At 37.5% G+C, this 25,365-nt stretch overlaps 1 protein-coding gene across 3 annotated transcripts in view; it reads right to left on the bottom strand.

The window, feature by feature from the left end:
* Positions 1 to 25,365, bottom strand: part of CFAP58 (cilia and flagella associated protein 58) — a 129,882-nt gene that overhangs the window by 88,379 nt on the left and 16,138 nt on the right. For all 3 annotated transcript variants that reach the window (XM_036223399.1, XM_036223398.1, XM_036223400.1), the window contains 6 exons: positions 22,469 to 22,551; positions 19,175 to 19,366; positions 9,843 to 10,004; positions 9,017 to 9,163; positions 3,153 to 3,293; positions 2,214 to 2,437 (listed from right to left, as the gene is read on the bottom strand). In XM_036223399.1, the coding sequence (XP_036079292.1) occupies positions 2,214 to 2,437; positions 3,153 to 3,293; positions 9,017 to 9,163; positions 9,843 to 10,004; positions 19,175 to 19,366; positions 22,469 to 22,551 (949 nt within the window). The remainder of the gene's footprint in view (positions 1 to 2,213; positions 2,438 to 3,152; positions 3,294 to 9,016; positions 9,164 to 9,842; positions 10,005 to 19,174; positions 19,367 to 22,468; positions 22,552 to 25,365) is intronic.

Here is a 25,365-nt window from a genome sequence, read left to right as displayed (position 1 = left end):
GAAGAGGGAGGAAGTAAATTAGGAGGATTTCAATATATTTTTTAATGCTTCTAAATGTCTCTATGGTAGCAGCAAGAGAACAAGCTACCGTCCACCACAAGGTGTGGAATCTGACTGCAAGACAGTGAGGCTCAGGTGATCACCTGACACCAGTCAGTCAGTGCTTGGTCATCCTTTAAGGCACATCGGAAATCACCTGGGGAGCTTTGACAACACCTTTGCCCGACCTAATCCCCAGAGGGATTCTGCTTTAATTGGTCTTGCATATGGCTTAGATTTTTGTAAGTTCTAAAGTCCTATTGGTAATTTCTAATGTGCAGCCAGGATTGAGAAACCCTGAGTTAGGACCGATATTTCCTCTCATGTTCCACAACTACACAGATGGCTGAAAAAGTGCTGAAGACCTAGCTCTGGCTCAAGCATATTTCCAAAATCTTCGGGAATCTTTAGTTAGTTAGTAGATGATGTGCTACAGCCATCCACAGTACCCTGTGAACTGGCTGCCACCCTACGGAACAGGGCGCTTTGTTGCTGGGGACGGGAGGAAGGGCAGAGAAGAGGTAAGCCCTGGCACTGACACAGGCAATAGGATTTATGTGTCCTCCTCTACTGTGGGTATGCAGATTACTAATACTAAGCCATCTCTTTCACTTAATTGCGTCATTTAAACCAATAATACAACTTCCCCTCATTAGCAAGACAACCCATTAGCATTAACCACATGATGTTCACTCAACAGGGAGCTCAGAACAAGCTGCTTAGAATTAAAGGCATATTTTTAACACTTCTATTTTCTAGAGTGTCATCAGAAGAGGAGGGGAAGAGTATTAGCTACCATTATTGACAGCTTATTTTGTGCTAGACGGTGGGAGGCACGTTACGTTTATTTTTTGTGTTTAATTTTAACTGCAAGTCCAAAGCTCAGAGAAGTTAAGTGACGTGCCCAAGTTCACACAGCTTGTAAGTGGCAAGGCTGAGATTGGAATCCATGCCTGCTTGCCTCTGATATCGTTATTAAGTTGTCTTCCCATTGAAAAGAAAAATAAAATCTATTATCAACAAACCAGCAATATTGGCTAAGAATGGGTAGAATTTGGCCCTTTGTGTATGTAATAAAAATAACTCATGGTTGGCAAGTTTAGTAATGGTCTCAGAGATCATTCAATAGCTACTTAGAATGAAACCATTTGTCTCCAAGATGCCAATGATGGTATTTCTAGGTAGTAAACTTATGAGTGATTTTTCTAATCCTTTCTTTATACTTTTTCTGCATTTCCCACATTTTCTACAATGAATTTGTATTACTTTCATCATCTGAAACACAAGCAACTCTTAGAAAAAATATCGATCCGTATTTAATGGTGGCAACTTCCCTTGCTATTCCTGAACATATTCATTCACTGCATCTCAATATCAAAACCATCTTCTGACTCAATTAATTTAAGAAGGAGATCCAAACTGTGTCCTTGTCCCAAGGTCATCAAGGATACTGTTCGTCTATAGGTCTTTGGGGAATAAGGATAGTTATTGAGTAAACACCAGACCTATTTGGTTTCCTGCAAATGTCTGTATAAAACACGGTGATGTTTTCCCAAAGGAAAAGTACATCTTATATAATGTAAAATGTAAAGCAAGACGGCGACACACTAAGCTAAAGTGAAAGCTGCAAAAGATAAATCGAGAGTGAGATATAAAATTTGTCTGCCTTCTAAGGAAACAGAGTTTTCAAATAGAGATAAAATTAAATTACCCCCCTCTTCATTCTGTATATAACTCCAAGAAAAAGATGTGCAAATGTTACCAGGATTCAATTTAAATATTGATGCTCCATCTTGTTCATACTGCCTTATTAAAGATATTCTAAAGAGCTCAATGGGGGACTTTTTTTTCTGAATCGTAAGTATTTTGCATTCTGTGATTTAACTTGAAACTTCTTTTGTAAAACCCAGAATAAAGTTTTTAAAAATCTTTTTGTGCTTGCTGATATTCTCCTAAAAGGGAACAAGTTCATTTTTTGTGATACAGACTGGGCGGAATGTAGATTCTGAATTATGAAAAAGTTGTTCTCATTATTTGCTAATAATTTCTACATATAAAAAATTATTTTATACAAGTTGATAAAGACTTTCAATTACCAACAAAAGGAACATAAGGTCATTTCAAGGGCTCCCCGCAGACTATCATGTCCTCAATTCTGAGGGGTTTTGTATTACCTGAGTTCCTCTACATTAGCCACACTCCTGGCGAGAATCCCCTTTTCCCGGCGAAGCTTCTTGATCTCAAGCTTGAGGATTCTCATGTCCTCCACCCTCTGGTTGTACTGGCTCTCGCCTTTATTCAGCACAGATTGTTGGATCTTGATCTTCTCATACAGCAACGCCAACTCATCATTGCGCCGAACAAGCTGTGACCCAAGGATATCTCTCTCGCTGATGACCTAGAAAGGTAGGGAAGGACATGGTCACCAGGGGACATTATCACTTTTTATTATGGCAGCAGTGTTCATACAGTCAGTGGATATTTAGCCAATGCCCACATGTGCTAGGCACCCAGTGGGTGGGGGATTGGAAAAAGCCTGCTGGATAATCGACACTGGATTCCTCTCATGAGTGTTTACAGTCTTGTTGGAAAGAGAAAAAGTACAACAAATAATCCAAAATAATAATAATCCAATAATCCTTGGCCCATAGGTGTTTGGTTGTTTGTTTCCAACCCATTATTTTATAAACGCTTAAATTCGAATGACTGTATGGTGGGTTAGCTTTTACCAAGTTCCACCACTCCTTACTGTCTTATACTGGCCAACTTCTCTCTCTTTGTTCAACCTTCCAGATCTCTGAAAGCATATTTTCTAAATCCCAAATTATGTAATTATTAATTGCAGTTATATTATACTAGAATAGACCTTGTTTTTTTGTTGGTCACTATATCCTCAGTGGCTAGAGGAGTGATTGGCACATAGTAAATGCTCACAAAAATGACCTGAATAAGTGAATGAATATTTCATAATTAATCAACAGAAGATGAGACTTTACTGCTGTTCTTTCAATAGACTGAATGGAAGAGCTTAGAGAAGAATGAGGATTCGTGAGGAGTTGAATCGGTTACATCTGCTAATGAGGTTAGTAGGTCTGGTGAGGAGGTGCTCCTACCTGGTCTAATTCCTTCTTCTGTCTCAGCCTCTCCCCATCAGCCTCAGCAATAATTCGAAGGAGTTTTCTCTCTTCAGCTTCTTGCTTTTCAATGAAGTGTTTGGTCTCCAGGGCTTGTTGTCTCAGCTTCTGCAGCTCAGCCTGACAAAGAATGAAAGATGCGAATAAATCTCACTCTGTAACAGCACAAACCAAGACTGCAGGGCCCAATCTCTCTCTCTCCCCCTCTCTCTCTCTCTCTCTCTCTCTCTCTCTCTCTCTCTCTCTCACACACACACACACACACACACACACACACACACACACACCGTAAAAAAACAGCAATGCACATTAAGGTGATGATGTTTATTCTATGAGTCGTGCCCTTGAGGGATTTCCATCATTTTTCTATATATATGTAGCAGGAGCTTCATTGGTATTCAACAGCACTTCTCTTACTGACTAAACCTGGGGAGAATTCACAAAGAATAGTGCAGAGGAGTATGTGGGGGTGAGCACAAGTGTGGGAAGTCTTTCTGTACCAGCTCCTGTAATGGTCCTAATACCACCAATATATCAACTGCAGAGATAAAGCCCATTTTAAGCAAAAATTAAATTAATGAAGATAACAACCAAGTGTCTGTCTTCTAAAACATCTTGATAGAACAGAAACAATGTAATGGTATAAAAAGATATAGAGAGATATATAGACCCTACTCCTAAGATGCTTCTAATCCAGATGAGAAGATAAGATATATAAGCATTATGGAAATATTAACAAGTCCAGGCAATAATGTTTCCACATCTTTATTATCGCACAGACAGTGAGTTGATGTTACAGGAGGTGAGAGGACCAGAGTTGTCAGGGAGGCTTCCTGGGAGAGCTCAGATCTCGAAGCTCTTGAGGTTACATGGAAGTCATAAGAGTGCTGGGGAAAGGGGACTGCGGACTGGTAAATTTCAAATGGAAAACTCCTCTGATCAAAGGATACATTCACTGCATATCCACAAGTCTATTTGTGACCTACAATATCCTAGGCATGATATCAGGTATTTCGCATAGCTATGCTGAGCCTCATTTTATAAATACATTTACAGAGACAAAAACAAACAAACAAAAAAACCGAATTAACTCACCCAAAGTCACACAGCTAGTAAGTAGCAGAGTTCAGATTTCAACCTAGATCTTTTCATTCTGAAGCTTGTGTTCCCTCTATTATCATCATGTAATAGTTCCAAGTCAAATACAGAGAATACATAAGACATGAGGGATTCCCTAGCCATTGTAGAGGACAAATATAACCAACCATACTACAGTGTGGAAATGCTATCTACGGTGGGAAAAGGGATATAGGAGTACCCAGAAATGAGTTCCTGTTTCTGCCTAAGGTTTAGACAGGAAAATATGTCAGGGCCATGGGAGTTGACAGAAATTTCTAAAGTGGACAAGGATGTGTTGGGGAGAAAGCAGCCAACAGTCAGGCTTGTATGAACTATGACATGCACACTATAAAGTACATGGTGCGTTCGCCAGATAGCAAAGCATCCACGTGGCTGGATGACAGTGTTAGGAACAGCAGGAGCCAAGCCTGGTAAAACAGCTGAGCCCGCCTGGGAAGGGCTTTGAAGGTCACACGCTGTAGAGAGTAGGCAGTGGGAAGCCACAGAGTTATGCATATTAAAAAGGAAGATTTTGTCTTTGAGTGGATCCGTGCAAACTTGGGTAGGACAGGTGTTATCACAGACCAAGTCAGCGTGAGAAGAAATGAATGGCAGGATAGCTCTGCTTCCACCCATTCTGGGAATCACAAGGGAGATGACATGACAGTCTTACGGTTTCAACTTTTCAATGGCTTGCAGATCAGCAAATCACAATGAAAAAGTAATTTTTCTTTCAAGGAGGTAGTGGGACTCCCACCTTCACCCACCCAGAAATGGCACCCGTGAGCCAACCAACTCTCCATGAAGCCTGCCTCTAATCCATGAAGACTAAGAGTCATTAACTCCACACCTCAAACTTATCCAAACAGTAGAGGATACTGCACACTGAGTAACAGACGTGTAATGTCACAAACTAAATGCAGTCAGCTACTGTTAAACCAAGGGTTTCTTTTAAGACATTTTGTTTGTTCATTCATGAAATACGTTTTGGTCCAGGGATAAGCAAAAGGAAATGCTTATTGAGAAAAGATTTAGTCTAGTATTTACCACTTTGGGGAATTTACCTGTTAGGGAAGAGATTGAAGAACCAGCCTTTCTATTTCTATAATCATTTAAGGTGACAGCGAAGACAGCAATAAAATACCTGCTTGGCTCGTGCTTTCCTTAATAAAACTTATTTTCCCAGATGTGCAACATTCACTTCCCTGTTCCTAAGTGCCAAAAGCTGATCAGAATCCATCAGCAGAACAAAATGAAACCCCTGTTATATTAAAATGCAATCAACAGTGTGTAGAAGTATCTGTCTGAAATGTAAAACCATTCGTGTGTTTGGCATTGCTGGGTGTTTTTTCATAATATATCAAAATTCTGAGCGGTCTCCTTATGTCATAAATTTATGAGCTGTAAACAAGATGTGGCATTAGACGTTGGCAGCAAATGTTAACAACAACAAAATACCTTGGGTCTGATGCATTTAGCTGCTATAAATCTGAGCTGTCTCACCCAGGAAAGATGGTAACAACTGCTGTGTACCCAAATGCCCATAAAACAATGTCCTAGGTGGGACCCAAGCTATCAGCATTCCTCAAAGTGTTACTGGTAGTATGAAAGTGTACAAAGTGCTACTTGTAATATGATGGCTGGACACATTTTTAGTCACTGCACCCACAACAGTTCTGTAGTAGGTATTTATGAAATTTATGTCATCTAATTTGGCTGTGGGCTTAAATTACGTCTCAAAAACCACACTTGTGGGAATTTCACCCATTTATGCATGACCTTGACATTCACTGAGTTTCACTGAAACCATCTGTTTACATCTAACAAAACGAATAGGACCACCTGAAGCCTTCTAGCCATGAGAATAATTAGACTTTCTCTCTCTCCGTGACAGTTCCCATACATGTCATTCTAGAGAGTCCACTAAGTTAAAAGATATGGTGCCCTGAAGCCAGTCACTAATGCGATGCTGAGATCTGGACATAGAGAATTTGCTACTGAATTATTCACCAAGAATCAAAGTACTGTCAGATTGATGTGGGATGACTGGGAGGTGATGAGACAGAATCAGTGGCTTGTTAGAACTAGGAGGCAGACTCTCCAAATGAGATGGCTCCTTCAGTGCTGATAAAACAAGATTGGGACAGAATGGGCAGATGAACACAGATGCAGCAACATCTACAGAGAACTACTGACATTCTGTCATAACCGCAATGTGCTGACCACAGCTAGAAACCTGAGGAGTCAGTAGAAGCTGGTAGCAACTGAAAAGGGAAAAGAAACATGAAAGGACCAAAATGTTTTTCTTTTGAGGGGGATAAATTAAGATGTAGATGACCTATTATGGATAATTGTTTGTCTGTTGGCTTGGAGAACTGGTAAACTGGGTTGTCCTATCAAAAGCCGTTTTCTAGTCTATCAAACAGGCAAGGCCATGCCCTTCCACGAGGGTTATGTACCCACAAAGCTTTGTAAAACTCAAAATAATAAGCTAAATGTCTCTTGGAGCAAAGTTACTAGAAAATCTGCCCTTTTCTCCAGGGTTTTGGTTTACAAACTTCGGAAGTATGAAATTCAGAGATCTATGTGGAACATGATTCAAATTTGAGGCTGAAAAAAGTCAAGAGGCTGAAACTCAATATTTGAGCTGTCATATTTTTCTAAAGAATGTCAAATGAGCTTAACGATAGGCCAAAATTAGCCAGTCAAAGCACCATTGCAAGCCACCCTTGGATAACCTCAAATAATAAATCAAGCTGGCATCCTTTTTCTGTTCCTCATTCTTCCCTTAATGGGAAATACTGCGGGAAAAGATATCCTAGTTTCACAGTAAGTCCAAAGCAATCATCTTCCTATAATCGATGACCCAAAGCTACCCAGACCTAAGATTCCCCTTTTAGAGCAGACTCTCCAGAGCAGAAGCCCTTTAATCATCTTTCATGAGCACCAGCTGCCAACTCTGCTGGCCCAGGACCAAAAAACAAGGCCTTTTTGCCCTTTATTTTATTTTATTATGATGTTTCTTTGACGCTATAAGTGTAGATGCCTGGTGATGGACGGCATAAGTGAAACAAATGTTAACTGAAGTCAAACTCTAAGGAACTAGGAATAACTGCTCTTTTGCATAGCACATTGCTTGTTCTAAAGCAAAATTTGTAGAACACATTTAGTTCCACCTTGAAACCATTATGGTTATGTAATAATTACTCTTTTGAATAGAGCATTACTTGGGAATGTAAGAGATGAGGATCAATGCCATCCTCTAAAAGGAAAGAGATGGTGTACCAAATCGAGTTACAGACTCCAAAGCCTTGCTAACATGGGTCCATGAGGCCCATGGCTAAAGCAATGTTTATGATAAGGTTCTTCTAAATCATTTAATGATAAATGAACCCCATTCCACTACAGGCCCCCAGGGTGGAACGAGCTACCTTCTATAAAACTATTCTTTCAAACAAGGTGAATAAGGACAAAGATGCAGGACATGTAAAAAATTTTAGAAAATGTATTCGTGTTTCTTTATATGTAAATAAATTTCAATGCAGAATTTTCTATCTTTTTTTTTTATCATAAGCTGGAGTTGGGAGATGAAAGTCTCACACAGTTAAATACATCAATTACCATATTTTTTGTAAAGGTAACTTTGTTACAGTTTAATCTTTCTCAAGCCAACTGTGCCTTAAGTTAATGTGGTAGTTCTATTTCCATGAAAACCTATTATTCATTGACAAAACTCATTATCAAGAGTGCATATTTCAATCTACAGCATCTTGGAATCAAGGATATATGGTATTAAATCTGTCCAACACTAGATACACATTTTCAAGATAGTCCCTATCTTTGAAAGCTAATATGCACAGAAACCAAAGTATTCAGTCTCTTATTTGTTGTAGATAGTTCCTACAAATGGGTCATAAGCATCCATGAGTATTCTGCATATACATTTCAAAATAAAAGTTGGTGTCATCCTCTTCAAACACCTCTTTGAATTCTTTGGTCAAATGGATTAGAAGGGAAATCTATTGGCTTGGACAGGAAAATGAAATTAGATAAAGGTTTAGTAAATAGCTATAGTAAAACATTCGAGGATTCGAAATAGTATAATTATTTGATATGTATTCTTAGAAATACTCTTTATACTAGTAGACAGAGAATATTCTAAATTAGTAGCTTTAAAATGATAAGTTTAGTATATATATATGAAGTCAGAGGCAATCCCCTGGAACAGCAGTTGCAAAGTTCTTGACCCACAGACGTAAAGTGAACTATGCACCTGGTTGAGAGCAAGTCAAGTAAGGACAAAGCTCAGTAACTAATGATATTGCACATGAAGTAAATATGAAACGAGCAACAATTAGGTGCAGAGGGACAAAGGATCTTGCCAGCACTGGCTTAGAGAGGCCCAAGGAGAGTTGGGTGTGGGCACAAGGGATTGTAGGAAGCCTGTGAGCTCCAGGACTGCTGACCTGCTAGGCTCCCTTCCACCGATATGATGAGAGCCAGCACAGGTTACCTACATGCTTGTGCACCTCCACCGGCCTCCTCCCCCATTCACCTGGGAGCACTCCCCGTGAGGGAGCCTGACCTGGAGGTGATAGAGCCCATCCTCCTGGTGCTTTGGTTGTCTTCTCTGCCCCTTGTTACCTTCAGTGAGTGCGGAGCCTGCCTTGAGTGGGTTGGATAGATAGATTATTGGTCCATCACTCTTATTATAAGATCTGTACCTTCAATGTTTCCTTCTCTTTCTCTATCCGCTGCTGTTCCAGATGTAGCTTCACTAGTGCTGACTCTTTGGCAGAGATTTCTTCTTTCAGCTGATCTACCTGATGTGTCATAATCTTTAATTTTCTCTTCATTTCCGTTATTTCATCCTAACGAAATGAAAGGAGAAATGTTGGAAAATGAATTAAATAGACATCACCGTCCCTATGGAAGTTAAATGTATATTCAAGAGCTTTTAAGGGAGTCTTTCTCAAAATAATGGTCTCCTGACTAATTATGACTGGGCTATCCCTTTGTATATTGTGCTCACCAACCTCAAGGTATTCTATAGTATTATCAAAATATTCTCACAAGATATATAGATATATGCAAAGTATGCATAGTGAATATGCCATACACACATGCACGCACACACACACTCACACACACACACACGCTTTATTCCTCATTTTACAAAAGAGGTATTGGCACCACAATAAACATTATAACTAAAAGATTACAAAGTGAAGCTCTGCAATTTAACGACAAGAGTACGCTGCTCCCCTCTGAGTCACAGCACCTATCAGCAGTTTTAAAAATTAGAAACAGGAGAATGGCAATTCTACATAATAATTAAAAGCAGGACCATGATCTTCACATCCTATCAAGTTGTATCATTTCCATTTCAAACAATCTGAGAGTTCTGCATAAACTCATCTTCTATTTCAAATGAATTCCATGGGATTCTTTTCTTGATCTATTCTAAATACTGCCATTAGGATAATAGAAGCTGCTTTACACCCAGGATGGGGAAGAATCAAAGCGTAAAGACATAAATATATTCTTTACCTGAGCTTCTACCAGATTTTTGCTATACAGATTTCTGTCTGACCTCACAGCTTCGTACAGGTTCTGTTGTTGTTTTAATTTAGTCTCCGATTCAGCAATTTTTTTCCTGTAGTCAAAAATCTGCATTTCACGGATTTTTATGTCTTCCATGTTCATGAGGACCTTGAGAAGAAAGTATACAAAGGTGGTTAAACAGCCCATCTGTTACCATCAGTTCAAGAAACAGCTTTTTGTCAAAGGGCAGCTAGTAGAAATGCCAGGAATTAGAAAATCTGTGGCTGTAATCACTGGACTACAACATAGAAATTCAGCCCAGCTAACAAGGGCAAACATACATTTTATCTACTCCAGAGTTATTCTAAAGCATGAAGGCTTAGCACGATTATTTTATGATCACAAGAGGGGAAAAATAAAAATTCTTTCCGTTCTGAAAACCTCTCCTGACCACCCCACCCACCAAAAAAAAAAAAAACTTTTAAAAGGCACAAGCTTAAACGGATCTTAACACAGAGCCCTAAGTATGATAAGAGATGACTTAGCTGTTTGGCCACACTTGCAGCTTTATAAAGTTAACAAGAAGAAAGAAAAGTGGCCTTTGAACACTGATAGCAATCATAATGCTGTCTTCCCAATGTCAATCTCACTCCATCAGGGGAACTCAAAGGACTTCAGAAGAATGTGTTCTATTGTGCACAAAACACTTCCAGGAAAGACGAGATGCAAGAATAACTGCCTTCTTTTTGCAAGTATGCAAAACCAAGACATGAAATTCCAGTGAGCCAATGCCTTTCAATAAGCAATGCATACAGTAGAAATTATAATTATGGCTCTCAGCTGCGGTGTCCACAGAAATTGATTTCGTATGGACAAACTTATTGAAAAATTCTTCACAAAGAAAAATGTTAGCAAGGAAGCCTGATTCAGTTAATAAAACCATGGTCTAAACAGCACATAGACCTAGGAAACATAAGGAAAAAATTTTAAGATTTCACTGCATTTCAGTGAAGTTCTCCTAATTAGTGGTGACAGTTGAAGAAAATACAGACAGAGCAGTGTGACTGAGAATGGAAGGAAGGGGACGTACTTTGAGTAATGTGGCCAGGATAGGTTCCTCTGAAGAAGAGGCATTTTACCTAGAGCCCTAAAAGTCAAAAAGTACAGACCTTCGCCCTGCTGACATTCACTGTGATTCCGGTATGGGCTCCCTGTGAGCAGCACGTTCCCCAACCATGGCACTACAGAACCCTTTTATTCCACCTGTGGAATTAGTTGTAATATTTTCCCTTCAGAGTTAATGAGGGATGGCTTTAAATATCTTTATCCTTTATATCTATAAATACCTTTCCAAGTTTCCTCAGTTATAAGTAAGGAGAGATGGGATTAAATTTTAGTAAATACCTTTTCAGCATTGTTTCGTACTATATTTTCTCATTGGGTCTATTAATTTCACATACGGTATTCCTTTTACGAGAATTTTACTTTTATATCTTTATATATAGTTCATGTGTCATAATTTTAAATAAATGCATACATGTAAAACATACAAGTTTTCTTTTTCTTATTTACTTGGATTTATTTACTTCTCCCTTCAACCCACATCAGCCCCTCATTGACACATAAAGTAACCAGGTTAACAAGTTTTTTGATATTTTTCTTTCAATTCTGCCTGTTCTTTCTATTCAGGTCTAGTAACACCATCATAATAATAGTTAATATTTTTCAGATACTTTTTATGTACTAGGCATTTTACATGTATTAACTCATGTAATCTTCATAAAAACCTTGTAAGATGTGCATTACCATCACCTCAATTTTACAAAGAAGAAAACCAAAGTCAAAGGAAGTAGTATCAGTCACAGCTATTCAACTAGTAAATATACAGAACAGAGGTTTGCTTGTTTTCCTTTGTTTTCCTTTTGGGGTTTTGTTTTTATTTTTTAGCAAAATGTATATGTACCTTTATGTACCTTTGTGCATCTTGCTTTTTATCACTCAATAATACGTTGTGGAAATTATGTAGAATAGCTCTAACTCATTCTCTTTAAAGGTGGTATAATGCCCCACTGCGCAGATATACCATCACATAGTCAGCTTTTTCCCTCTGACAGGTATTAACTTGGTTTCCACTTTTTTGCCACCCTAACCATGCTGCAATAAACATTTTGTACATATGTCGTTTTACTTCTTTCATTTCTGGTTTTACTTCTATTAGGCTAGATTCCCAGGAGTGGAATATCTAATTCAAAAATATATATATACACACACACACATACACACACACACACACACACACACACACACACACACACACATATATATGTGTGTATATATGTATAAATATATAGATATATATTTAACTTTAATAGATATTGCTAGATTGCTTTCCAAAATGGCTATAACACTTCACATTTCTATACCGCCAGCAATAGTTTTCTTAATAGAAAACTCTCCTTGTGGTCTCAGAATAAACTCTCTTCGGTCACACTAGGTGATTTTTTTAATGTTCTATTGAATTTGGTTTGCTAGAATTCCATTTAGGATTCTGCATACATATTCATAAGCGATCTAAGTCTTTAAATTTCTTTTTTATTCTATTTTTAAATTAAGATTTCTGCTAGTTTAAAAAAAAAATGAATGGAGTACCTTTCTATTCACTTAGTCATTCACTCGCCCATTTTACTCATTCACTCAATGAACATGTTTTGAGGACCTATCTATGGCGGGTACTGTAAAAGCACTAGCAATGTCGAGAAGAATAAGAGGCATTCCCTTTCCTCAAGTTCACCTCTAGCGAATGACTCCACCATTAAATGGATAATCAAGGAATGGATACAACCAGTAAACTGAGATATGCACAGGGTGCTATGAGAAAATCAAACACTGCAAGGTTAATGGATCTGAAGATGGCCCTACCCATCTCATCTAAGCAGTTCATATTTGGGATTTACATAATTTGTGGGAACTGCCTCTGCAACCAGACCAACCTTGAACCCCAAGCTCTCGCCTCGGCCTGGAATCTTTATTCTTTATCACTGCAGAAGGCAAGTGTTATATCAGGACAGCCGTACCAATCAATATTGCCCCAAAGAATACAAAGTGCATGAGCAGCACTGTTTCTAAATTCACACAAAAAAATTATATAGCCTGAGAATTATCTGATTCTTAAAGGTTTAAAGAAACTAAGAAACTCAGTTTCAGAATCATTAAGCCGTCGGTGACAGGGTTAGAGCTACTTTTCTTTCAACCCTTTCAGTGGCTTCTGTGGTCAATCAGCTTTCTACCTTTTCTACTCCTTGAGTCAAACCTTAATGTATGTGGATACTTTTGAGAGAATTACCTATTTCCACCAATTTTCTAAATTTATGTGATGAGTTGTAGAATGTATTTTATGTGTTTTTACTCTTTCGTTATTATTATTATTTGCTATCATCCTCTTAGTGTGGAAAGGAAATAGCCTGAGATAAGAATATATGCAGACTTGGTAGTGAATGGCTTGGAAGATTGGTTGGAGGCCTAAAAAAAGAAAAAAAAAAGAAAAAAAAATTAGAAAATCCAAGATGAAGAGGTCCGGGGATGAAGCATGTGGATAGATCTGAAATGCAAAGAAATTTTGTTCCTTCATCATTTCTTTGATTCACATCTTTAGATTCCTTAAAAATGAGTAGCAAGTAGCCTTTCAAGATACCACTGCTAATAACTAAAATGTCTAAGTTAGGAATCAGTGTGAAACCTAACTAAGGTATCCATGACTGGATCTGTTATTCGCTTGATTTTTTAAAAAGAAAGGTGCTAGCTTGGCCTAAAATTTAACCTTTCTATGAACATAATCACCCTCTTTGCGGTCAGTGAAATGAATAGATTTAAAGATACTTTGAACAGCATGATCAGCATTCAGAATATCAAGCAGCACAGAAAAGAATTTCTTCTTCAATCACTCTAAGAGGTGTTATAACAAGAACAACCCTCTTCACAGACAGAATAATGCTCCGGAGAAGGGATGCAGCCACGGGCATTTCTTTTTTGGGCATCCAACTAGCAGGGTACCTCTTTCTGCACACAACAATGCACAAATTCACAACCTGGCTTCTGGATTCTTAAAGCTGAGAGTAATAAGAACCCATCATGATACCAGGAAAATCAAAGATACTTCAGTTAAATGACCATGGGGTGGGGGAAGTACTAAAACTAAGGGAAAAGACATTTTATAAAGCCGTTTAGTTCTGTGTGCTGGCATTCAATTTGTTTTGATGGAAATCATTCAACCCAATGTCACCCAGAAGTTCCAGTCCTGAAAATTCATAAAATGTGTGGGATGCTAAGTAGGAGCAAAACCTTTTGTCAGCAAAATGTCCCCTGTTAAAAATGGTATATCAGAGAATGTGGGATGCCAGCTGTGGGGCTAGAGCTTAATTGATTACACTTTAGATACCTCAGACCAGCTCATGAGATAAATTACACCCAAATATGGAAAGTTTTATTGCAGCCAGGGAGCTGGAGCTCGTAGTTTTTGTAGGCGCGCTTCAGAGTAGCCCAGAAAATGCTTACAGCTCACTATCAGGGTACAGTCCCAGTTTATAACCTACTCCTACCTTTTCTTTTTCTGTTAAAACAACCTGCCAATGGAAATAAGACTGAGATAAAAATCAATAACGCGTGCTAGAAATCTGCAGCATAGTCAAAACATCATATAGACTAAGGTAAGATAGGAAAGTAGGTCACTGAATTTGGAACCCTTTAACTTGCATTTGATGAAATATCAGTACAATAATCTTCTCAAATGTTTTTCTGACTCAATCTCAATGGTTTGAATGCTGACGATGCCTTCACCCTCATGGTGATACTGAAGAACCCACTCTCTGAAAAAAGGAACCTATATGTCCAGGCATATAAAATTTTTAAGTCTTCACATTTTTCTTGCTTTCTTATTTTATCCTCTATCTTAAATTTATGGAGGCACTTCTATGTTTCTGTTTTTTAATGACATATTACATTATATTATTAAATGAGGTATAGAATAATATCTACCTCAGAGAGTCATTATGAGAATATAAGTGAGAAAAAATCTATTTATGCCATGATACCTAGCAGAACATAATTTAATCATTTAATAAATGGTAATAGATTATCATGATAGGCTAACATAATGTCGTGTTATTTACTGCCAGTACGTAACAAATCAATTTGATTTTTCTATGGATCCAATTCTGTTCTGCAGGAAATAGTGATCCATAATACACTTCTTTTATTATAACACAAAAATCTTATAATTTGTGTATGTCCCCTTGAAGCTCCTCTCCAGGGTTCTAGCCTATTAAAGATGCTCTGTATAAAACTTCAAATAAATATCAAAGAAATAAGAGTTTCATTTTGTTATGAAGTATCTATTCAGTGAACAATATTTCTTTGATCTTTTGCTTTCCTCACTTACTTCTAAGCCCTTAAAAGCACATTATTATTCATTTCTTGGAACCTCTGTCTAGAAGAGCTTTGCTTGACACTTACATACAAATAAGCAGAGAGCTAAGAAACTTACAAGTAGAGATTCATTGTGAAAAACTGCTTTTTGGCATATAAAATGTCTGGGAGGCAATGGCCAAAAGTTTAATATTTAGAATAAAAGAAGTGGAGTCCTAAAGTGAGCCAAGTGCCTAATATGCAAAATGCTCCTCAGATTTAATAATTAGCTAGAAATAGTTTTATGTAGAATTTGTAACAATTCAGAAAAGAGTAAATATAGTAGACCACAACTTATGATGCCATTCCTGGTATTTCAATTTATCTGAATAGTAAAATTTAGAGTTCAGTTGAGGAAAAACAATGAAGATAAAAAGTGCTGAAACACCATGGTAGATTACTTACAAGTCCCCAAACATTCGCTCCCTCACCCTGTCCCCACTGCCTGCATGGGAGTAGTCTATTTCTCCTTGATGTTGGGCTTGGACATGTGACTCGCCATAGCCAATGGGATGTCAGAAAACATTAGGCAAGTGGAGAGCATGAACCGTGCTTATGTGGTCGGGCTTGTCCTTTGCACTCCTTCCTGTCTCCATGAGATTACCATGCATCCTGGAGGATGAGAAACAGGTAAAGCAAAACTAGACCTAACTCGCAGCCCTGTGCGAGCTCAGGCATGCTCAGCCTAGATCAGCTGACCCAACCACCCCGCCCCAGGCAATAACAGGTGCGTGAGTAAGAAATTAGTGCTTCTGATTGCCTGCCAGTGAGATTGGTGGTTGTTTAGTATGCAGCAATATTACAGCAAGTGTTGACTGAGATAAACACATAAGAAAAGGTTTGGGATTCTGAGCCATCCAATTCTGGCACAAAAGGGCAACTTTTTTCTCATTTGCAAATGCTGAGTTAAATTAATAAAATGTAATGTAGGGCTTTCAGCATCTTAGATTTCACATTTCCTTTCCTATACAGAGAGAACCAGCAGGCAAATGTTGATACTATTTTTGCAGCCCAGAAGGAAGAAGAGACCATGCCAGAAGTCACTCGCAGATAAATATAGTAGTACAATTCAGATAACATTGTCCACCATGACAAGACGTTTCCAATGAATTTAAAAGGAGGACAGACCCAGACTGATAAATATATTATTTAAGAAGAATTTACTGTAGATAACTAAAAGTAAGTCTTTGACTAGTTCATTCAGACGTCTAATTATACTTTTCACTCATTCTTTTAAAAAATATTTGAGTACATATCTATTTAGTGAATAAGTAATATGAAGAACTCAAAATTGAATAAGACGTGCCCTCAAGGAGCTTATAAGTAGAATGAGCAGACACAAAAATACTGGCAAATTAGCAAAGAATTTTCTCAACTGCCAGAAAGGGGAACCGAGTACAGAGGGGTAAGAGATCATTTTAATAAAGATCCTTGGGAAAGTAGGGTTTTGTTTAGTCCTTAAAGGAAGGGCAAAGTTTTCTTAATATATATTTTTTTTCCTTTTGGAGGGTTAGGATACTGACACAGTATATATGCACGGTAGAAAATTTGAAAAATACAAAAAAGCACAAAAGAGAAATTCAAACAATCTGTACCCCCACCACCCAGCGATCACCTTATCTATTTATTCATTCACTACTTCTAGTATTTTACTGCTCATCTTGGTTATATTTTTAAAATCAAACATTTTCCTACAGCTGTGTATTAAACAGTACAATATAGCTACCACATTATGCTTCAACTATTCAATTAAACCATCATGCTACAATACTAAAAAGGTTCATTTTAAAAATCAAGATTCTTTTTGGGTAATATGTTGATTAACATTTACTACTAGAAGGGTTTTAAGTATCTTATAATATCAATGAAATGTATACAGTTATGGGGAAAAAGGCTAGTCACTAGTTTAAGATGAAAACTATAATTCTCATGGAAAACACCAGTATGTATGTACTTATATAGCACATGCTGCTAAACAGAGAAGCCTTATAAAAGTAAATGTATTAGTGGTTTGAAAGTTTATTATAAACCTAAAGGGGAAAATTCATACTTTGTATTTTTGATATTTTGTGCAGTAATATATTATTACAAACATGAAGACTTGTGAAATTTTAAATAGTCATTCCCCTTATAAGGTCACCTCATTGTATTGTGTTCATTTTTGTTACAGCCACCTCAGTTCTAGTTGGTCTAGACTCCCTCTGCCGATCATTTTTATGTCTGTATTTTAAAACATTTAAATGACTGTTAAAACAACAACAACAACAACAACAAACAGCTCTGACAGCATTATGACAGCTGGAAATGGAGAGAGACTGATTACCAGAAAGGTGAAGTCAGAGACTACAACAGGCTAAATGTTCAGATATATTCACCATCACGCCATATAGACCCCTCCTTCCCAGGGATGCGGCACTCGGCTGTGTCACTTGCTTTGGCCAGCAGAAGCTCTGAAAGCATCAGGAAGGCCCGTCCTTACACTGTTTTCCTTCTAAAGAGGTCACACATCCCAACAGAGTCAGCCTCGAGTGAAGAGGACACGGAGCACGGCGGCAGCTAACCCTCAAAGGCCATTAATATGAGCAAAAATAGATCTTTGTTCCTATAAACCACTGAGATTTGAGAGTTATTTGTTACAACTTAAGCTGACTGATACAGAGGCTAACGGCTAGCCAAAGCCGGAGAATACCCAAGTGCCTGAACTGGCAACTAGTCCTCTCAGAGTCAGTAAATCAATCATTGGAGCTTCTAAGATGATTAAGTCAAAGAGAAATATGCTGTATTCCAACAGCTCTCAATCAGGAGTATGAGATTCACTTGGGGATCCATTGAATGGAAGACATGTCCAGCCAGGGAGGGACGAAGAGTATGCATTTGTGCTTCTCCAAACTTATATTTTGCAACTATTTGCTCAGCATTTATTTAATCTAAATGGGAAGAAGCTGACTTCCTTTTAGTAAAGTTTGTTACCCAGTTTATTTTATAACTCAAATATTGCTGTCCCCTTTGTCATCTTCTTTGAGATTCTACTCCAAAACAAAATAAAACAAAACAAAACAAACATGTAAGAGCGTCAGTAAACACTGTCGAATTTATAGCAGATTTCATTGAGGAGATGGAAGAGAGGGCTTAAACCGCATAGCAGACAATGCTTTGCTAGGGGGAAAGAAACACATTAAATAAATCTTTTCTCCCCAACTCTTTTCTCAGCCTCTTAGCTAAAACTTTCCTTCATTCCCCAATACCTCCATCCTAAAACCATTGCTCATTGCCATCTGTGAATGCACCAAAAACAATACTAGTATAACCACTCATGCTTAATGCAGGCAATGTGCTATGACAACTGATTAAAGCATAAAATCCAAATCTCCGAAGTCATTCTTAAAGATACTGCCTTGAGCCTTCTCCCTCTTAAGCAGTTTACAAAAAGTACAGTCTGGAATCAGCTACACAACCTGTGGATTTCCACCACTCGTGAAGTTTTAGGTTCACAATAGTTTTAAAATAAAAATGCTCTTTGAATGTGTGACACATTTAGCCGATGCCAGTATGCACTTGCCTCATAATTTGAGGTCATTTAGTTAGATGCTTTTCTTGGGACAACAGGGAAGATGGAGAACCTGGAAGCTGGGAGAGGGGCCCGGAAAGGGGAAATCAAAATTGACAAGCACAAGCCTTGCCCATTTCACACTTTGGCCCAGGATCAACTCTGAGACAGCTTTTATATGGTTAACGTCATTCCTCTTAAATTTTCATGTGAATCACAGACTGAAATCTAAATAAATCATCTTTGCAACAGTATAAGGATCAGAAACGTGACAATCAAAAATGTAACAATCAGAACGTGCCAGCGCGCCCTCCCCGACATCAAGGCGTACCTTTTGGGTAAGGTCACTGGCTTCACTGATGTACCGATCTCTCTCCTTTTCCAGCTGAAAGATGATTTTTCTCTGTTTCTGAGCCTCATCTTTGTAGTTCTGAATTTCTTCCTCCAGGTTCCTCTTGGCTTGTTCATGGAGTTTTACCAGGTCTATCTGTTTCTGGGTCGCGTTGATTGCCTTGAGCATATTCTAAAAATAAGGATAACAGAGCAGCCTTATTACTTAAAATGTTTGGGGAACTGGGGTTAAATTTCCCCCCTGTCTCAGCCCTAAAATAATCAGATGCACCATTTTTGAGATGAGTATAGACAATCATATTCTCTACAGCTTATTAAGAGTGTGTTTGTTAATTTTGCACAAGGCACTTTAAACACATGTATAAATCCACTAAACAACCACAGCATCCCTAGGAAGTGGCACTATATTGCTCCCATATTACGAGTAGGAAACTAAGACTGAGAAGTCAAGCCACTTGCCTACAAGTTCATACAACAGGGAAGAGGCAAAGCCAGGATTTGAATCAAGGGCTGGCTGACCCCAAAGTCAACCCCCATCCCAGCTCTATAGCTTTTTTCTTGTGAGCTTAGAAAAACTAAACCTGATTATGTAATAGGGCTTTACCTGTGAAGTAAAATAATACCAGCTTGTTAAAAACACAGATAGCTAGACTTAACATACGATCCTACAATTTCACTCCCAATACCTGAAAACAGGTATTCTAACAACAAAAAAAAATTGTACATGAATCTTCATAGGAGCACTAATCACGAAATCGAAAAGTGGAAATAACCCAAATGTCCATCATCTGATGAAGGGATCATGGAAATGTGGTATATCCATACAGCGGCATATTATTCAGCCATAAGAAGTAAGGAAATATGGATACACTCTACAACATGGTTGAAACTTGGAAGGTTATTTAGAGTGAAGATGTCAGATATGAAAAGCTACATGAAATATAATTCTAGTTATATAAGTATCCAGAATAGTTAACTTCATAGAAACAGAAAGCAGATTAGTAGTTTCCAGGGAATGGAATAAGAAGTAAGTAAGGAGTAACTACTTAACAGGTACAGGGGTTTATTTGGGGGTAATGAGAATACTCTGGAACTAGACAGTGGTAATAGTTGCATAACACTGTGAATGTACTAAATGTCACTAATGGTAAATTTCATCTTATGTGTATTTTACCAAAATACAAACAAATAACTCAATTTTTTTTTTTTTTTAATGCAGATGCCTATGTCTCAATCCCAGAGAGTCCGACTCAGTGGGACTGGGAGGGAACCTGACATTTCTTTTTAAAGCTGCACTGATGATTTCTGACGCTAAAATGAAAACACCTTGGGTTGGCGACCCCAGAAGCCAGGCTGTTTGCCGAAACACAGTTAATGGCAGTGCAGTCATTCGTGCTCATGCAAGAGGGTCACAGATGAATGGACCACCTGACTCTTCTCACAGGGATCTTTTGAAATAGGGCCTTTAGATTTTTGAACCTCAGCATAAGATGTAAACTTGGGAGCTGTTAGAGATAGCCATTTTTCTGCCACATGGACTAGGAAACAGAGCAAGACAATCTTCGCTGAAAGGGAATAAAGCAAAAACTTAGCAGGAGGCCTAGTGGTGGAAAGAGGGCTTTCTGTGTATCCTGGGAATGCCAGGCCAGGTTCCTATCAGTTCCGAAGGCCCAGCTGTATCCTTGGGTTTCATGAGACACCTCGTAGTCCCTTCCCAGTCTCTAACTAATCAGATCTGCAGGTGGATCTGAAAACCACTGAAATATAAACAGGTAAAATGTACATTAAACCTTGCTTAGATGACAATGCAGAAAATGGAAAAGGTCGACTTTATTTTTAAGCACTGAATTAAACATTTGCTCTGTACGAGACAATGCCACTTCAACATGACGTTGAAAGAACCAAAATATATTAACATAGCTTCCTGTCTAAACTATGTCACTCATTCATTCAACAAAGGTGGCATTTCAAGTCAGTAAGAAAGAATGTATTACCAATAAAGTTTGATTGCATACCTGCAGAAGGTTGGACACTGTGCTAGGCACTAAGAATACAATGGCCAGGAAAGAAAAATAAAAGTATACCCTGCCCTAACAAGTAAATGTAAAGATATTGTACACATGATATGTGTACTATCATGGTGCGCGCATGCACGCGCGCGCGCACACACACAAACACACACACACACACACACTATATATATATATAAAATATATATATATTATATATGTATATAAAATAAATGGACTAAATATCCAATATTGTTTACACGTATAAATTTATAGAATAAAGAAAGTTTCCAAGATTATGCAAAAAAACAAAAATTCAATGATTTTCTTAAGGAGGGCTCTACATGGAAAGACATCTAATCTACTATTTCCTGAGATTTCCTAAAGAGTCCACTTTAGGATGAAGGGTAATCTACTTTGTTAACGTTTGTTCAATTCTGAGAAACCTAAAGAAATAACGAAAAGTCAGAATGAACACCTACTTTGATGAAATAAAGGTGTCTGGGCCAAAAGCCATCAGGCTGTCTGCTCTGGAAGCAGCCTCCCCACTCTACACCTGGCTGATCACTTCTTCATCCCTGGAGGAAATCCTTGAGCAGGAAAGTTTACCTTATATCTTTGAAAGTAGTTAATCTTCCTCTGGAAGGGGCAAGAAGAGGAAGGGTGGGGGGAGGGGTCCTGCCTTGAATGGAGGTGCTCCAGGCCTCAAACTCCCCAATTCTTCTCTCAGATTTAGACCACATTGAGCTCGAAAACTAGGAGAAATAAGGACTGGGAAAAACAAAAACAAAAACCCTACAACAATCCTGAAAAGATGGAGGAAAGAGTAGAGACTGGTTTTATAGCTCAACCAGCCACCCCTACACCTAACAAAGTTAAAAATTCATTAGCGCTCATTTCTATTTTCTGGATTAGCAGAAGTTGCAGATTATAGATATCAAGTTCAGAAATTTCGACCAACTTAGGCAGTTTAGGATGCCAAATAATGCACCAGCAATAAAAACAGAATCCACAAACACTCAGAAATCCTCTGCTAGTTGACATGATAATTCTCCAAAATTGTGCTCACAGGTGATAATGCAGTTTCAATTCACAGCCAGTTAATGCTGGACTGCAACAGCTGCTTGGAGGAAAACTGAGCACTATTATTTATTCTAAGTTACTTTTGTGTGCCTCAGAGTTTTCTTTACCCATATAACCTGCTATAGGCAGATATTATAGCACTAAAGAAAGACATTTACTAGTGTTACTGTAAAGGAACTCACCTTATTTAATATGTCCCTTTCTCTCAGAAGCTCATCCATTGCTTTCTTATCAAGTTCTGCTTGTTTCTTTGCAGCCTCTACCTCTAAATCACCAGGCAGAAAAATAACAATAAATATAGAGTTAACCTAAGAATCTACCAGAGACAAAGTGATACAAAAACTGCTTTGTATATCTGTAGCTATAAAAGTGGTTAGTAACTGTTACCCAGTCTTCATTATAACTCAGTAAGATAGATCTTCCTATCCCACTAAACAGATAGAAACCGAAGCTTAGAAAGATCGCAGACAAGAGATTGACAGGATGGAGACTGGGAGAATGGTTCTCTGACTCCAAAAAGTCCTCACTCTTTTAAAATCTTAGTATATAAGTAAGTAGGAATGTAAAAAGAAATAAAAATAAACAGAAAAAAAAATTCAAATCAACCACAGTCTACTTAGGATTTTGATATGAAACTTTCCAGACTTTTTCCTATGGAAATACATGTGTGTATATAATTATAAATATATATAGTCCATAAATATATATATATATACATCAAAAGGGAATAATACTAGATATACTGTTTTGTAGCTTGCTTTTATAATTAACAGACATAAAATAATTACCTCTCTATATTATAAATATGCATCTACATCAGAATTTTTAACAACTCCATGATATTTTACTATATGAAAATGTCTAACTTAGTTAGCCAATCCCCCTTCTTAACCCTTAAGTTGCTTCCATTTATCTATTTGTAATTATAAGCAATAATCCTGTGAAAGTTCTTCTTTATTTATTACTCTAGAAGAGGAAGTCCTGGATCAAAGGAGATTAAACAAAAAAAGAAATTTCTCTTCTACTGCCAAATTTCTCTCTAGAAAATTAATAGCAGTTTAAACCTACACCCAAACCACCACTGGGTATTAACATTCTCTTTGATCTTTGGCAATCCGATAGATTATTAAAACCAGTATGTTAGTATTTCATTCACATATCTTTGATTAGTAGGAAAGTTGACTACTTTTTCATGCTTAATGACCATTTATTTGTATTTCTGTTCTGCAAATTGGCCACACTTGCCCTTTGCTCATTTCTCTCATGAATTGTTTAGTCTTTCTGTGGATTTGTAAGAACTCTTTACATATAATAAGGATACTAAATCTTTGATTGACAATATTTTGGTCAATTTGCTTTTATGGATAGTCTTTGATACATAAGAAAAAAAATTAGCTTTTATTTCACTAGATTTCTCAATCTTGGCTTTATGGTTTCTACATTGAGTGTTAACTTCTTCTCCCAAAAAGTAGCTTAATGTCATGCTACCATTTTCTTAATAACCCATACTGCATGCACACTGGTATGAAACAACATCATTATCTTAAATGATAATCTTGGGTGTTTCTGTGGCCTTTTCTATCTTTTTCATTGATCTGTTTATTCGGACATCTTCACTATACTATTTAATTGCTGAAACTTTACAATACGCTTAAACACCTGGTGAGGCAAAGGCTCCCTCATCACTCTTCTTTTTTAGAATGTGATGACTATGATCATGTTTATTCTTCTGGAGGAACTCTAGAATCAGTTTTCAAGTCCCAGTTGTATAACTCACTGAAATTTTTATTGGAAATATAAAATGTATAGGTTAATTTAGACAGATTTGTATCTTTATCATATTAAGTTTTCTCATCCAGGAACTTGGTATATCTCTCCATTTTTCAAGTCTTCCTTTATGTCCCTCAATAGAATTCTGTAGCGCTTTTTATGTACAGGTCTTGGAGATATTTTGGTAACTTTATTCATAGATATTTTATTACTTTAGTTGCTATGGTTAAAAGAGGCTTTTCCATCATATATTCTAACTGATTCTTTGAATGAAAAAAATACTATTGCTATCTATATATTTATTTTATAACCTGCCACCCTATTGAATTCTCATTAGTTCTGGCAGTTTTTCAGTTTGTTTCTTGGGTTTTGTGATAGCAAAAACATATGGAGGACTCGTCTTCCTAACTATTATGTCCAATGCCACTCTTTGATCAGCCACATCAAAAGGAAGAGGTCCCTAAGGAGAAATAGCAGTTAACAATATCTATAAGATAACAAGAAGAGAGAGAGCATGATGACTTCTGTAAACCTGATTTAAGGATGAAGAATGGTGTTCAACACTGAATAGATATTTTTTCCCCAAAACTTAAAAATATTGCAAGCGAAAATACAGAGTGTTTTGAAAGTCACTAAGCCAGTTACAAAACAAGCTCCAGAAGTTCCATTTTTCTTCATATCTGTTACTATAGACAATAAATTATAAACTTGTGCTAGACGGTAACCATCCTGAGGGTAGGAACCTCCATGTAGCCAATGCCTTACATAATAGGCACTCAATTTTTCAAATAAAAAAATGAATGAATGGGGAAATTGTCAAGATAAGCTGCAACTGTGCCTCAATAAGAGATTTTTTTTCCTGGCGTCGCTTCTCAAAGGTTTACATGACAAATATTTATAATAACCTTATCTTGAGATTATATCTCACCTAACTTTTAGTGAGGCGATGTATGTTCTTATGCTTTTATGTATGTTACCTCATATAGTAATGTAAAACTCACAGCAGCCCTCGTGAGGTGAATACAGAGTCCCTGCCTCACATTCTGATGTAGTCAGAATTCAAACTCAGATTCTCTGTCCCCAAGTCCAGATTTGACTAGCATACCCTATTTTCCATTATGTTCTTTTCAGAATGAGTTAGTATTCTTATTACTTATATAAATGGTAATATCTGGGTAATAACAGACGGCATTTAGTGAGCCGTCTTATTGTGTGCTATGCAATGTCCACACATGCTTTAGGTGTGTTGGTTTATTACATCCTCCAGCAGCTAAATATGATAGAGGTAGAATCTGAACCCAGGCAGACG

The sequence above is a fragment of the Rousettus aegyptiacus genome, unplaced genomic scaffold, assembly GCF_014176215.1.
Source record: "Rousettus aegyptiacus isolate mRouAeg1 unplaced genomic scaffold, mRouAeg1.p scaffold_m13_p_6, whole genome shotgun sequence".
Lineage (NCBI taxonomy): Eukaryota > Metazoa > Chordata > Mammalia > Chiroptera > Pteropodidae > Rousettus > Rousettus aegyptiacus.
This window is presented reverse-complemented; position numbering and strand designations above follow the sequence as displayed.